This window comes from Oncorhynchus mykiss, chromosome 15 (genome assembly GCF_057628025.1).
Source record: "Oncorhynchus mykiss isolate SJ-2025 chromosome 15, ASM5762802v1, whole genome shotgun sequence".
NCBI classification, from domain to species: Eukaryota; Metazoa; Chordata; class Actinopteri; order Salmoniformes; family Salmonidae; genus Oncorhynchus; species Oncorhynchus mykiss.
The window spans coordinates 35,993,005-36,007,244 of NC_143036.1; the positions used below are offsets into that span (position 1 = coordinate 35,993,005).

At 41.5% G+C, this 14,240-nt stretch overlaps 1 protein-coding gene across 2 annotated transcripts in view; it reads left to right on the forward strand.

Annotated features, from left to right (window-relative positions):
• Nucleotides 1–10,043, forward strand: part of LOC110490018 (cadherin-18) — a 404,998-nt gene extending 394,955 nt beyond the window's left edge. For both annotated transcript variants that reach the window (XM_021563094.3, XM_021563095.3), the window contains 2 exons: nucleotides 5,795–6,049; nucleotides 9,200–10,043. In XM_021563094.3, the coding sequence (XP_021418769.3) occupies nucleotides 5,795–6,049; nucleotides 9,200–9,732 (788 nt within the window). In that variant the 3' untranslated portion in view covers nucleotides 9,733–10,043. The remainder of the gene's footprint in view (nucleotides 1–5,794; nucleotides 6,050–9,199) is intronic.
• Nucleotides 10,044–14,240: the final 4,197 nt, after the last annotated feature.

The window sequence follows — 14,240 nt, forward strand, 5'->3', positions numbered from 1 at the left end:
ATTTTGCAATGAAAACTAATAAGACTGTAACGACAGTGTTGGCATCAAAATACGGAGTGTAGAACACGCTTATTTTAAAGCGTTGATTGCCATGGAAATGGACCAATATTATTCAAGAAAATATAAAAAAACGGACCCCTCTGACACTGTACGTTACATTGCGGGATGCATTATGCAAATCATTATGTGCTGTACAGAGTCTTTCCACCAGGGGTAGCGCTTCTCAGATTAAAAACATGCTTAACGATATACACTTGTATGAAACCTTCATTATTCGTGATTTTCATTTAAATGATCATTCGTTTTAATATTATTATGGCTAATATTAAACACATTTTTCATGAGTAGGGTAATAATAGCAATGTGGTCATCAATAATTAATCACATAAGACTTTGATGTGCAGAAACTTAAAAAGAATACCACTGCGCCAAACTGTGCATTTACACAAGCAAACCCGTCACTTGCTGACAAAGCACATTCATTTTTTTGCTCTCACGTTTGTTATGTTCAAATGTTGAAATACTCTTGCTGTGCCAACCTTCTCACGGGAGGTGTGTGTTCAATAATTGTGAAATCTCAATTACGCATGTCAATAACGCATGTCCTAAATTCTTACGTGTGCCATCTATTAAACTTGTTCGCAAATGACATGCTCTAACCAAAATTGAGACGCAGCATTCCTGCACGCCTCTCTTGCTGCTCCTGATTGTTCACAGGTGAAGAAATTGAACTGGAGTCCCTAAAAGACAGCATGTCACTAAACTGCAATTAGTTATGAACTATGTGTAATGTTTTTGGACCATCGGCTACCCTGTAAACAGGTACTGACAGGAGCCGTGAGCCACATCCCTCAGGCCCCTCCCTGCCTTCACCTCCTCATAAGCAGTGTGTAGCTGTTGTTTTGTTCATGCAACATCATTCATTAAGATAGTGCCAAGGAAATGGACTCACAAATGTGGATATCATTTCCATGTAATCCAACATAATGCTATTGCATATTTCTTGGAAAGAGCAGGTGTTCATGTATATGATGGAGTGAGAGTACAGAGGTGAGTTGATGTTACAACTTCATCAATGGTTAATTCAATCAATAGTTAATTTTTCAGGTCATCACTGTGAGCCAACATGACTCTCAAAAGCCATGACAGCTGCAGTTTACTTGTGAAGACAACTTTAGTGTCGTCCTAAAACCCCAATTCAAATTCGACACAAATGGGTATGTTATAAGAAATTATATAAACTCTTTATAGTGTTTTATTTACATTTTAGAGGTGATAACTTGGTCAAATCGGGTGGAAAAAACAGTTTCCCCACTCAACATATCTTCACCTTTCAGTTTGCGCTGTTCAGTGATCTTCAGTTTCTTGGCAATTTCTCGCATGGAATAACCTTCATTTCTCAGAACAAGAATAGACTGATGAGTTTCAGAAGAAAGGTCTTTGTTTCTAGCCATTTTGAGCCTGTAATCAAACCCACAAATACCGATGCGCCAGATACTCAACCGGTCTGTGCCGGTCCAGTTTTGTTTTGGTCGTTTTTTTTGCTTTTTTAAATCAGCACTACAGTTTTCAGTTGTGCTAACATAATTGAAAAAGGGTTTTCTAATGATCAATTAGCCTTTTAAAATGATAAACTTGGATTAGCTAACACAACGTTCCATTGGAACACAGGAGTGATGGTTGTTGATAATGGGCCTCTGTACTCCTATGTAGATATTCCATTAAAAAAATCTGCAGTTTCCAGCTACAATAGTCATTTACAACATTAATAATGTCTACATTGTATTTCTGATACATTTTATGTTATTTTAATGGACCAAAAAATGTGCTTTTCTTTAAAAAACAAGGACATTTCTAATTGATCCCAAACTTTTGGATGGCTACGTGTGTGTGTGTGTGTGTGTGTGTGTGTGTGTGTGTGTGTGTGTGTGTGTGTGCGTGTGTGTGTGTGTGTATAAATATTATTATTATTATTTATTTATACTCTGACATTAATTGTCCTAATATTTCTTAATTCTGTACTTTGATGTGTGTGCATTGTTGTGTATTGTTAGATATTACTACACTGTTGGAGCTAGGAACACCATTTCACTACACTCACGATAACATTCTCTATGTATGTGACCAATAAATCAAATGTGATTTGATTACAGTACTAATTCTAGCTACCAGTGAGAAAGCTGCCAGTTGATGCGTGTTTCATCAATGTTGAAAGAAAGCCCCAGAGCACACACTTGACATTTCAGAATGTAGAGGGATTCCAAATTTCAGGAATCTGTTTATCTGGTGCTCATCACTACCCCCCCCCCCCCCCCCCCCCCCCCAAAAAAAAAACAACAACTGCAAAGCCTCTCAACTCTATTAATTGATAACTTTACACAAAAAAGTGATGTCTCTATCTGTTTGTTTGGTAAAGCTCTAGCAGAGGAATTGTCTCTGATGTAAAAATGAAGCCAGTGAGTTGTTTGAACTTGTGCTTAACTATCCCAGGGCTGGGGGGATCCCCAAAGGTACACAGTAGTCTTGCATCCTCAAAAAACACAAAGAAACAAACACACACACACACACACACTGACATAGAAACAAAAACACACACACAAAAATACTCACACACTCCCAGCGGTGCCCTGTTATATAATGGGGAGCCTAGCATATGAAAAATGAAGCTGCTTCCGTAGAACCAACCTTAATTCACAGTCAATAGTCCTAGCTACTGAGAGTACAAAACCTTACGAACATCTACCTAATATTGAGTTGCACCCCCTTTTGCTTCTCAGAACAGCCTCAGTTAGTTGGGCATGGACTACACGGTGTCGAAAGCTTTCCACAGGGATGCTGGTCCATGTTGACTACAATGCATCCCACAGTTGTGTCAAGTTGGCTGGATGTCCTTTGGGTGGTGGACCATTCTTGATCCACATGGGAAACTGTTGAGCGTGAAAAACCCAGCAGTGTTGCAGCTCTTAAAACACTCAAATCGGTACGCCTGGCACCTACTACCATACCCCGTTCATCTTTTGTCTTGCCCATTCAAACTCTGAATGGAAAACATACACAATCCATGTCTCAATTGTCTTCAGGCTTAAATGTTTGTTTTTTACCTGTCTCCTCCAATTCAGCTACACTGCTTGAAGTGGATTTAGCAGGTGACATCAATAAGGGATCATATCTTTCACCTGGAATCACCTGGTCAGTCTATGTCATGGAAAGAGCAGGTGTTCCTAATGTTTTGTACACTCAGTGTCTAGTTGTAGCTATAGCTATATACCTGTAGGTCTTCCGATATGATTGGTAGTCATTGGAACCCTCATTATTGTTTAATTTACATTGCAGCTATTCAGGATATGCTGTATAATACTAAACAAGGTTTATTTTAATAAATGTGAAATTATTTAAAAATGCATATTTTTGTCTGGTTACACAGACAGAGCACAGAATCCCTTTCTGGTCTCTTTGTGGCACGTATGGTATGACGTGCTAGAGTGCTCGCAACCTGTCTCTGCTCTCTCTCTCTCTCTCTCTCTCTCTCTCTCTCTCTCTCTCTCTCTCTCTCACACACACACACACACAAACGCACACACACACACACACTTCAGAGAGACGACAGAGTTGAATGTGATGTAAATGATGACTATGATGGCCTTGCCCACAGCCCCAACTCTAATATGATATTGCCATGTCATAGTTGACACAGAGACAGACAGTCTTGCCCTCTCTATTCCACACCAGAATGCTATAATATAGTCTATATTACAATGGATCTGGGCTTCAGATATGAAAGCAATGATAATGAATACTAAACATCTCTCTCCTTCCTTCTCTCCTACCCTCGTTCTTTGGTCTCTCCCAGTTTCTTGGAGGTTGGAGTGGGAGCTGGTGGAGGCCTCGGTAGCACTAATTTGGTATTTACTACTTTACACTACAGTGTTGTCTGTGGAGGACAGGTTTTTACAGTGAAGAGCTAGTTTAAAACCTTGCGCCCTATGGGCCCTGGAAAAATGTAGAGCACTAAATATGGAATAGGGTGCCGTTTGGGACGTAACCAGTGCCTCTCACAACATCCACTGGATTACCTCCATTTATTTCCCTTTTTCCTCTCTCATCTTTTTTAGTAGAGTGGCCTCATGGATGTTGAAGGTGAACTGCTGATTTGCTGCTGCTTGATTTATTGTAATGACTCAGAGAAAGAAAAGACAGTACAGGGTCGCAATTCAACGGCTCAGACATGAGATGCATTAGGCAGGGACCTCAGAAAATCGCAGATTATAAAGGCTAAACCAGCCAAGTCCGAGACACTGACGCCTCTCTCCCAGACAAGCTAAACACCTTTTTCACCCGCTTTGAGAAAAGCAACACGGAGCCGTCAACGCGTGCCCCCGCTGCTCATGAGTACTGCGGCTCCCGATCACTGTAGCTAACGTGAGTAAAACCTTCAAGCGTGTTAACCGTTGCGTCGATTACAGCTGAGGTTTTAACACCATATTGCCCTCCAAGCTTGTCACTAAGCTCAGGACCTTGGGTATGAACACTTCCCTTTGCAACTGGATCCTAGATTCCCTGACGGGTCGACCTCAGGTTAAGGGTAGGCATCAACACTTCCGCCCAGCTGATCCTCAACAATAGGACCCCCCAGGGTTGTGTGCTCAGCCCCTTCCTGTACTCCATGTTCGCCCATTACTGCATTACTGACTCCAACTCAACCAACAAGGTTGCTTACGACAGTGGTAGGCCTGATTACCAACAACGACGAGACTGCCTACAGAGAGGAGGATAGAGGCCTCGACAGAGTGGTAATAGGAAAATAACCTCTCCCTCAACATCAACAAAATGTAGGAGCTTATCGTGGACTTGGCTGATTTCTTTTGATTTTCCCATGAAGTTAAGCAAAGAGACACTAAGTTTGAAGGTAGGCCTTGAAATACATCCACAGGTACACCTCCAATTGACTCAAATGATGTCAATTAGCCTATCAGAAGCTTCTAAAGCCATGACATCATTTTCTGGAATTTTTCAAGCTGTTTAAAGGCACAGTCAACTAAGCGTATGTAAACTTCTGACCCACTGGAATTGTGATACAGTGAATTATATGTGAAATAATCTGTCTGTAAACAATTGTTGGAAAAATGACTTGTGTCATGCACAAAGTAGATGTCCTAACCGACTTGCCAAAAACTATAGTTTGTTAATAACAATACATTTGTGGAGTAGTTGAAAAACAAGTTTTAATGACTCCAACCTAAGTGTATGTAAACCTTTGACTTCAACTGTATACTGGTGGACATTCATAGTTTATCTTGTGTAAAATAAAAAAAAATTAAAAAAAAACATTTTATTTGCTTGACATTTGACTACATTGATAGGTGATAGCAACATAAGCATACCGCTGCACCGCTATAACACCTGCTAAACTGTGTACGCAACCAGTACATTCTGATTTGATTTGTTAAGAACTACCTCTGGGGGGAAAAAAAACTAAAAAACAAACAGAGATCAAGACAACAGATGCAAAGAGAAACATTTACCAGCTTGAGAGATGAAGCCTGTCTGTGTATATCCTGGAATGGAAGCATTTGTATTTCAAAGTGAAAGTGCATTTGCTCAATATCTCCATTAAAAACCCATCTGTGGGAGCGGGTTCGAGTGGAGCGCTCTAGACAGAATCCCCCCTAATGGGAAGTGTGGCCTGGGAAGCTACTATTCCTGAATGTGTCCTCTGCTCTCCGCCAACATGGCTAATTTGCGCTAATGAATGCATTCTCTTTCGTTCTCTCTCTCTCTCTCTCTCCATTTTCAGACAACACAGTGAGCATCATCACACGGCGGAGGCAGTTCAGTCGGCTCGTCCAGGAGCTATACGAGCTCCCCATAGTGGTGTGGGACGGTGGGGAGCCAGCGCTGAGTGGCACTAGCACACTGACCCTGCGGGTGTGCCCGTGCCAGCGCAACGGGAGGGTGCAGACGTGCCAGGATGAGAGGGGACTCCTCTCCTCGGCAGGCCTCAGCACGGGGGCCCTGATCGCCATCCTGCTGTGCATCGTCATCCTGCTGGGTAGGTGTTGACTGGGTCCGAGCCTGGGTAACAGCAAGTCTAGGGGCATGGTGGAGGGTATGGGCCGCCTGGTTGGCATCACACCTAAGGGGCATATTGGTGAGGATGGGTGCATGCCTTGGGGGCATCATGCCTTCCGTAGTGGAACACCTGGGGGTCATCTTGTCTGAGGGGCATGGTGGTGGAGGGTATGGGCGTTAGAATGCCTAGAGGCATGGTGAAGAGTAGGGAGGAGAGCAGCAGGAGGGGGTGGATACTTTAAAAGGGATGAATGGAGGGGTGAGGAAGGACACAGGTGGGTTGTAGAATGAGAGAGGACAGGGAGAAGGTCAGGATGATGGAGACGTAGAGAACAGAGAGTGAGTGAGATTTGGGACAGATGGGTAGATGGATGTGTGAAGAAAGATGGACTGAGAGGAGAATAGAAGAAGGTAAAGGTAAGGACAAGGAGACTTGAGAGAAGGTTGTATAAAGAGGGATAGAGCTGTGTTAAAACAATCCATAAATGTTTCGCTGCTCTGTATTTACTACTTTAGGACACACTAAACACACTATTTAAGTTAAAGATAGAATCCGCAGTAGGGAAAACAGCGCCACTCTCCTTCCCACAGATGTTGCTATTGTTTTTGTTTTGTAAACTAAAGGGAGGTGAGAAGCGCTGGCCAACGTGGTGAGAAAATGTGCAGTTCATATTGTGCTGTTTGCGTGTGCAATGATGTAAGAGTAAAAATAAAATGAAGGGCAGTAACTTCTTTGTTGTGGATTATTGTAAAGGAGGTGGACATTTCACCATTAAAGGGGAACTGAAAGTCAAATATCTTCCAAACTTGACTGGTGACATGCAAAACATGTATCAACGACTGTATCAACACCGGACTAATGAAAAAATTCCCATTTATGGATTCCAGCTTTAAATGAATGTGTTGTATAGTAAATGCTTCATAATAAGATATCAAATATAATTCATCAAAGTTCCCACAGAAAACAGCTAACAACTTTTCCTTTTTAGCAAAAGGGTTACAACATTACCACCACTGCCAAATACCAACAGAGTCTCTCTACCAAACAGAACAGCAGTAGGACAGGGGAGAGAGCGTGTATAATTAACAGAATCTTCCATCTCCCACTCACCCCTTCTCCCTTGATTGTCCGTGGACATCGGTGCGTGAAGGTGATGCATATTCATATCAGCAGTCTCAGCACGGCATTGCCAGAGTCTGAGGCTCACAGCAACTAAAGGCCATCATCGCTGTTTGGAGTGAATGCATGAGCGAGAGACTGCACCTGCATGACTAATCATCAGCAGGAGAGAGATTGATGGAGGGAGGGACAGAGAAAGTGACAGGGAGAGTGATAGAGAGAGAAGGCTTATCGAGTTACTTTGGCTAGTCGAGGAAGATGGAGATTAGCTGGGGAAGGGAGTGTTAGTGTGAGACAAAGCTGTTTCATGCCTGAACACGGGCGTGAGAGAGACAGACAGACAGAGGGACAGAAAAAGAGAGTGGTAAAAAGACAGAAAAAGGAAGGAAGAGAGGGTGATGTATAGATGCTATAGAAACACAACAGGGTGAGAATCTTTTTAGCAGGGGAACACCACACACACACACACACACACACACACACACACACAAAGACAACAGTGCTAATTCATCAGAGATGAGAAAGCTCTCACTTTGCATGTGTTAAAATGTGTCATCCTGAAATAGGGTGCCTAAAACATTGACACTGGTAGGCTGCTAACTAGCCGCCATATATGTGTCTGGTGTTAAATAGTTAATAGCTATTAACAGCTGTAGGATAAGTTAAATAGTGTTGTGAGACAAAGATTTCCCCTTTTGATGCTCTCAGCGTGACTGTTTCACAGGGATGGAAAGGAGAACTCTATTGGTCTGCCAATGCAGCAGGATGATGTCATTTTACTGATTTTATACTGTGCCTGCATCCCAAATGGCACCCTATTTCTTTCACACTATAGTGCACTGCTTTTGACCAGAGCCATATTGGTTCTAGTCAATAGAGAGAGCTCTGTTTTATAGAGCCAATTGAGAGAGAGTTCACCTGCTTGGTCATTTCACTGAATGACCGTTTTATTAACATCATTATTAATGCAGAAACCATAACCCCGTTAACTCCAGTACAAGTTCCTGATACAGCAGTTCTACTTCAGCAAATGAAGTATTCTCCTCGACTTCATTTGCGAGTAAGATACACTATTATGCACATCATCATGAGATGTTGTGGATGTAGCCTAGCTACACACATCACTGCTGTTATAGGGGTAACAAGGTTCATTTGAAGGACACTATTCCTTATTCCCTACATAGTGCACTACATTTGACTAGAACTCTATGGGCCCCGGTCAAAAGGCTGCCATTTGGAAAGTAGGCTCTGAAACATTCACCATTTTTGATAATAATGCATATTCATTCCGGATTCTTCATCAGGGCACAGGAGCTAGATGCGTGTTTCAGAGTGTAAATCAATAATACCCATTAGCCGTCACTGGTATTAGCTGTAATGATGCTCTCAGTGCAATCTGCTATGAGAATCTTCTCATTATAGACTGTGCATCTCTGGAACAGATTTAACAGGAACGCTCAGCCAAAATAGAATAACAACAACACCATCTCCACTCCATTTTATGATATTGACTGAGGTACTTTAACTATACAGTAAGTATCTGAATCCAAAATGCCACCCTATTCCCTTTATAGTGCCCAACTTTTGACCAGAGCCCTATTGGCCCTGGTTAAAAGTACTGCACTATATAGGGAGTAGGATGCAATTTGAGCAGGATGCAATTTGAGCAACAAAGCTTTAATTTTTGTAACTGTTTACGACCCATAACATGTTCATTTATTCTGAATTAATAACCAACATAGTGACACCGCATGCAGAGCGTGGCATTAGCATTGCCATCAGACTTGGATATTGTAGTGAACCTCTACTGATAAGATGTGGTGTTGTGAAGCCAACCATTTTGTGGTTGTTTCCATTACTGTTGTTGTTTCCATTACTGTTGTTGTTGGCGTGGTGTTTTTGCTTGTCACTTTCTTCTGCAGCAATCAGAGTTCTCTTTACCGCTTTGTTGTTGGCGTTGTCTCTATTACTATTGATGTTGAGACGACGTCTCTCCTTGTCTTCCTCCAGCGATCGTGGTTCTGTTCATCACCCTGCGGCGGAGCAAGAAGGAGCCCCTCGTCATCTCCGAGGAGGACGTCCGCGAGAATGTGGTAACATACGACGATGAGGGGGGTGGCGAGGAGGACACTGAGGCCTTCGACATCATCACCCTACGGAACCCCGCCGCCGCTGAGGAGCTAAAGTTCAGACGGGACATCCGGCCGGAGGCGGCCCGACAACGCGGGCAAAACCGAGGCTGCCACAGTCCCCCGGAGCTGAACCAGGTGGATGTGCAGGAGTTTATTAAACAAAGACTGGTGGAGGCAGACATGGACACTAGCGGTCCTCCATATGACTCCCTCCAGACCTACGCATACGAGGGTCAAATGTCTCCGACAGGTTCCATCAGCTCTCTGGACTCCCCGGGAACACACTCAGAACAGGATTATAACTACCTGGATGACTGGGGGCCTGAGTTTCAGAAACTGGCAGAACTCTACGTGGAGGATACGGATGTAGCAGAGTCAGATGTGGCAGTTGCGGTGACCGTGGCGACCTAGCCTGTCAACGTCGGTCACACTGTCTGTAAAACCAAAACCTTTCTCTCTCTCAGTCCTCCTCCTCGACTTGTTTCAAAACGATAAAATAGAAATGCTTTTGAACTCGTTCCAGCTGATCTACTTTTACTGTTGAATTGCAGACTGCCCCTTTTTTCAGTTTTCCATTTGGAACATGGGTCTAATATGCGGATGGATTGATTTTGGGGTGGAACAATGTTAAGGATTTCGGAAAAAGGAAAATATTTTTCCTGTTGTATATTTTTTATTGCTCAATAAAGTCCTTAATTCCATATGAGTGGATATATGTGAAACGGAGTGTCAACTTTTATTCTGAAGATTAAAGGTTATCTTAGAACAGACATCATCATGCAAAGATTTACGCGTTTAAAGCACAAGAAAAGTTATATTGAACCATCACTTTCACTTTCAGGTTTATCTATTCTAAACAATCATTACACCTGGTCATGTGTGACACCACACAAAAGCAATTCAATTGGCACTAAGGCTTTCTTAATCCATTTTACAACATAGATAGCTACAATTCTTCTTAAAATGGATGTTGATTGCAAAAGTGCCAATAACTGGGCTTTTAATTTTATACCAGTATGTACAACTGTCTGCCTCGATAAGATAAAGGTACCTTGCGTTAGAGAGTCATGACATTCGTGTTAAGAAAATCAAATACTATTCTGAAAAATGACATCAGAGGGGAATCAAGGATATTGCATTTGTTTATCATGGTCTATAAAACACGGTCCCTATAGACCTTGAACATTCGTCCCAAATGGCACCCTATTCCCTAGGCCTAGTACACTACTTTTGGCCAGAGCCCTTTGGGGCCTGGTTAAAAATAATGCACTATATAGGGAATATAGTGCCATTTGGGATGAACATATGCAGGCTTTTTACTGAGTGTGCTTCTTTCATGAAAATAACTCAAAAGATATGTTTAATAATTTATTTCCCTGAGCCTCGTTTTTGCATTGAAATGCTCAGTCTGATTGTTTGGGCGTGTTGATACAAATTGAAGTACAGTATATTTACATACAAAGCCCAGATTGGTAGATAGGTCTTTTAGACTCTAGAGGAGGGTACATTTGCAAATAAATGATGACTGGTCATTGGTCAGAATAACGAGATCAGATTGTGATGTCATGATCTGGGCCAAAAACTCCCATCCCACCAGAAACAGGCTGAAATTCCAGACTTTTTATTCAAACAGCTCTTACACACAAAGGTTATTATCATAATTTTCACAATTTCAGAGTGTTGTTTCAACCTCATAGTGTGTAAACATCATTTAAAAGAAAAGGAAAATCAAGTTTTTTGGCAGCACTGCCCCTTTCAACATAAGCCTTGAACCTAGCCAGCGATCAGTCTCCTATGGTCTGTCTGTCATAAGTTCCTCCTGGACCTGCATGGCTGCTACTGAGACACTGGATGAAGGGATGAGAGACTGATTAATATTTCAGTCCCTCTGCTTTCTCTCTCATTCTTTCATTTTTCTCAAGCTCTCTCTCTGTATTTTGCTATCTCTATCACTCCCTTAGTCTCTTTTCCCCCTCCATCTCGCTCTCTCTCTTTCCATCTCTCTCTCTTTCTCTCTCTTTCACTTGCTTTCTCTGTTTCTTTAGTCTATTTTCCTTCTCTTCTCCCAGATTCACAGGTAGAGTATAAAAGAGAGAGAAGTGAGTCACATCCGTGTTAAAACGTTTGGGATATGGATAAAAGCTCTGAGTTACTGGGGCTTGGTTTGGGGCAGAGATGAGAACTGAAAGGATTTTAATCCAGCATGGGAAGATGGAGTAGAGAGTATCATTATGAGTGTGCACGTGTGTGTCTTTGCATGTCTTCATGTATGTGCATCTGTGCATTGGATCCACCTCAAATTTGATTCCCTGTCCCCCTGATTATGTCAGAGTCAATGGGTTCCAGTCTCACCGGGGGGGAAAGGAAATCACTTGCCAGCTCTAATGGATGTAATTGCGCAATCAACACATTTATAAATGTGTAATAAAAAAAACAGGATGCATTTAAACAGGATGCAATACATTTGACCCAGAAGGCAATGTGCTGTGTGATGTATAAACAGTACACTGTAGTGTGTGTGTGTGTGTGTGTGTGTGTGTGTGTGTGTGTGTGTGTGTGTGTGTGTGTGTGTGTGTGTGTGTGTGTGTGTGTGTGTGTGTGTGTGTGTGTGTGTGTGTGTGTGTGTGTGTGTGTTCTTTACATACAGTGTCGAGAATAAATCCAGTAGAGAAAAGAACAGTCATGTAGTTTTCACGAGGGGATATTTTTCATACTTGACTGGCATAACTAGTCTCAGTAACACTTTACTTGACACCCAGTGTCATAACACGTTATGACACAGTCATAGCATATCAGAATGTCATAACCGCTGACATAACTTGTCATAACCTGTCATAATAGGGCCATAATAGGGTCATAATAGGGTCATGACACATACAGTATATTAAGACCTGTTGTGACATGTATTGCGTTATTTTATGGCCGGTTATGACACCTACATAAGATTGTCAAAACCCACAAACCCGACCACACAAAACATTCCATTACACCATAGTCTACTTGTCAACAGTAAGTGTATGTTATATGACATTTTCTGAAATTTACCATGTTAAATTATTGTTGTAATTGTGCACCCCAAAGCTCTGTTGCTGATGACTGGGATGAATGCAGGAGAAGATTTCAGGACCATGACAAGACACCCTCTTTTTGACTGATGACTGATGTAAGGGCATGTACATGATAGGTCTATCTGGCTTATATGATTATTAGGGTCATAATGCTTCTTGACATTGTCATAAAGTGTATTTTCTTTAAGTTATTTAAAATATGTTGAATAAAAAGCATGACTGTAAAGAATTCATTACAACAGCAAAATACTTATTGTCAGGGAAAAAACACATTTGAGTAAATGTGGAATTTGACACTCTTATGTGGGTGTCATACCCAGCCAGTAAATAATGCAATATATGTCACAACAGGTGTAAATACATGGATCATGACAATGTTATAACCATATTATGACAGGTTATGACAAGCTATGTCAGCCGTTCTGACATATTATGACATGGTTATGACATGTTATGACACTGGTTGTCAAGTAATGTCTTACCCTAATCTCACATCCATGTTTGGTTTTTAGGCAAGCGCAGTTCTTCAAGATTGTAGTTAAGAAACTATCTTAACAGCATGTTTAATGGATTGTAATGTAACAAAGGGTCTCTTTTAGGGGGTGACAAATTGTGCATTGAATTGTGTATGAGTGTGCATGGGTAAGTTAATGGAAAATTACCCTTTTTTTACATTTGATGTCTGAAGTGATGAAATCTCTGCACACCATAGGTTTAGGTTGCACCAGCTTTCTATGAAAAGGAGTAGATTTAGTCTGTGTCACAAGTAGTACCCTGTTTCCTTCAGAGCATTGCCTGTAGATTTTATGAAAGTTGTTGCGTGTGTGTGCCTTCCTGACTTGTATGTGTGTGTGGGCATGTCCACACTGAGCCGAGTGGTTGTGTAATGCTTGGCCTTAAGAGTCAATACTGAGAGGCCTTTCATGGCATTTGAGGTCAGAGACTCCCCAGAGGACCACAAACAGCCTGCCAGGCATCACGGACACAGGGTATAAATATGTGATTAAAGGAGGGCCTATCATTGCATATTCTGAATTTTCATTAGCCTTCAAAGTGTCTGAAGGTGAAATGGAAGACATCAAAGAACTAAAACCCATCTTCAAAAGCCAACCCACGACCAAACTTAAAGTAGACATAGTGTTATTTGCGCTGGAAAAAGTAATGAGTTCTGAAAAAAAAATGATGCTGACATTTCACTTCAAGAAGAAAACTGTGAAAAAGTGTCATATTGACCAGGGGTTGTGATGCCACACAGAAACAGAATGACAGATTAATTCATTGTAAATCTATGTTGCCATTCAATATTTGAGGACCAGACAGAAAATACTGGGTTAGTCAAAGGCCTTGGAACTGTAGACAGACACACAAACCCATTCATCTTCAATTTTTTTCAATCACCTGGGTACAATTCTTACAAGTCTGTGGTAGATTTTCACATCTCTAAGCACGACAATTGATCAATTAGCCTTTTAAAATGATTAACTTGGATTAGCTAACACAACGTGCCATTGGAACACAGGAGTGATGGTTGCTGATAATGGACGTCTGTACCCCTATGTAGATATTCCATTAAAAATCAGCTGTTTCCAGCTACAATAGTAATTTACAACATTTACAATGTCTACACTGTATTTCTGATCAATGCGATGTCATTTTAAAGGACAAATAGTTTTCTTTCAAAAACAAGGACATTTCTATGTGACCCCAAACTTTTGAACACTAGTGTACATCTCGGTAGAGTTGGGTTGTGGGCGGAGTGTACATCCGGTAGATGTCGGTAGATACAAGAAAACAGTTGGTGGTTGTGTTTGACATTTTATTTTGCAGTTTTTCTCAATCACTTTGGCTCAA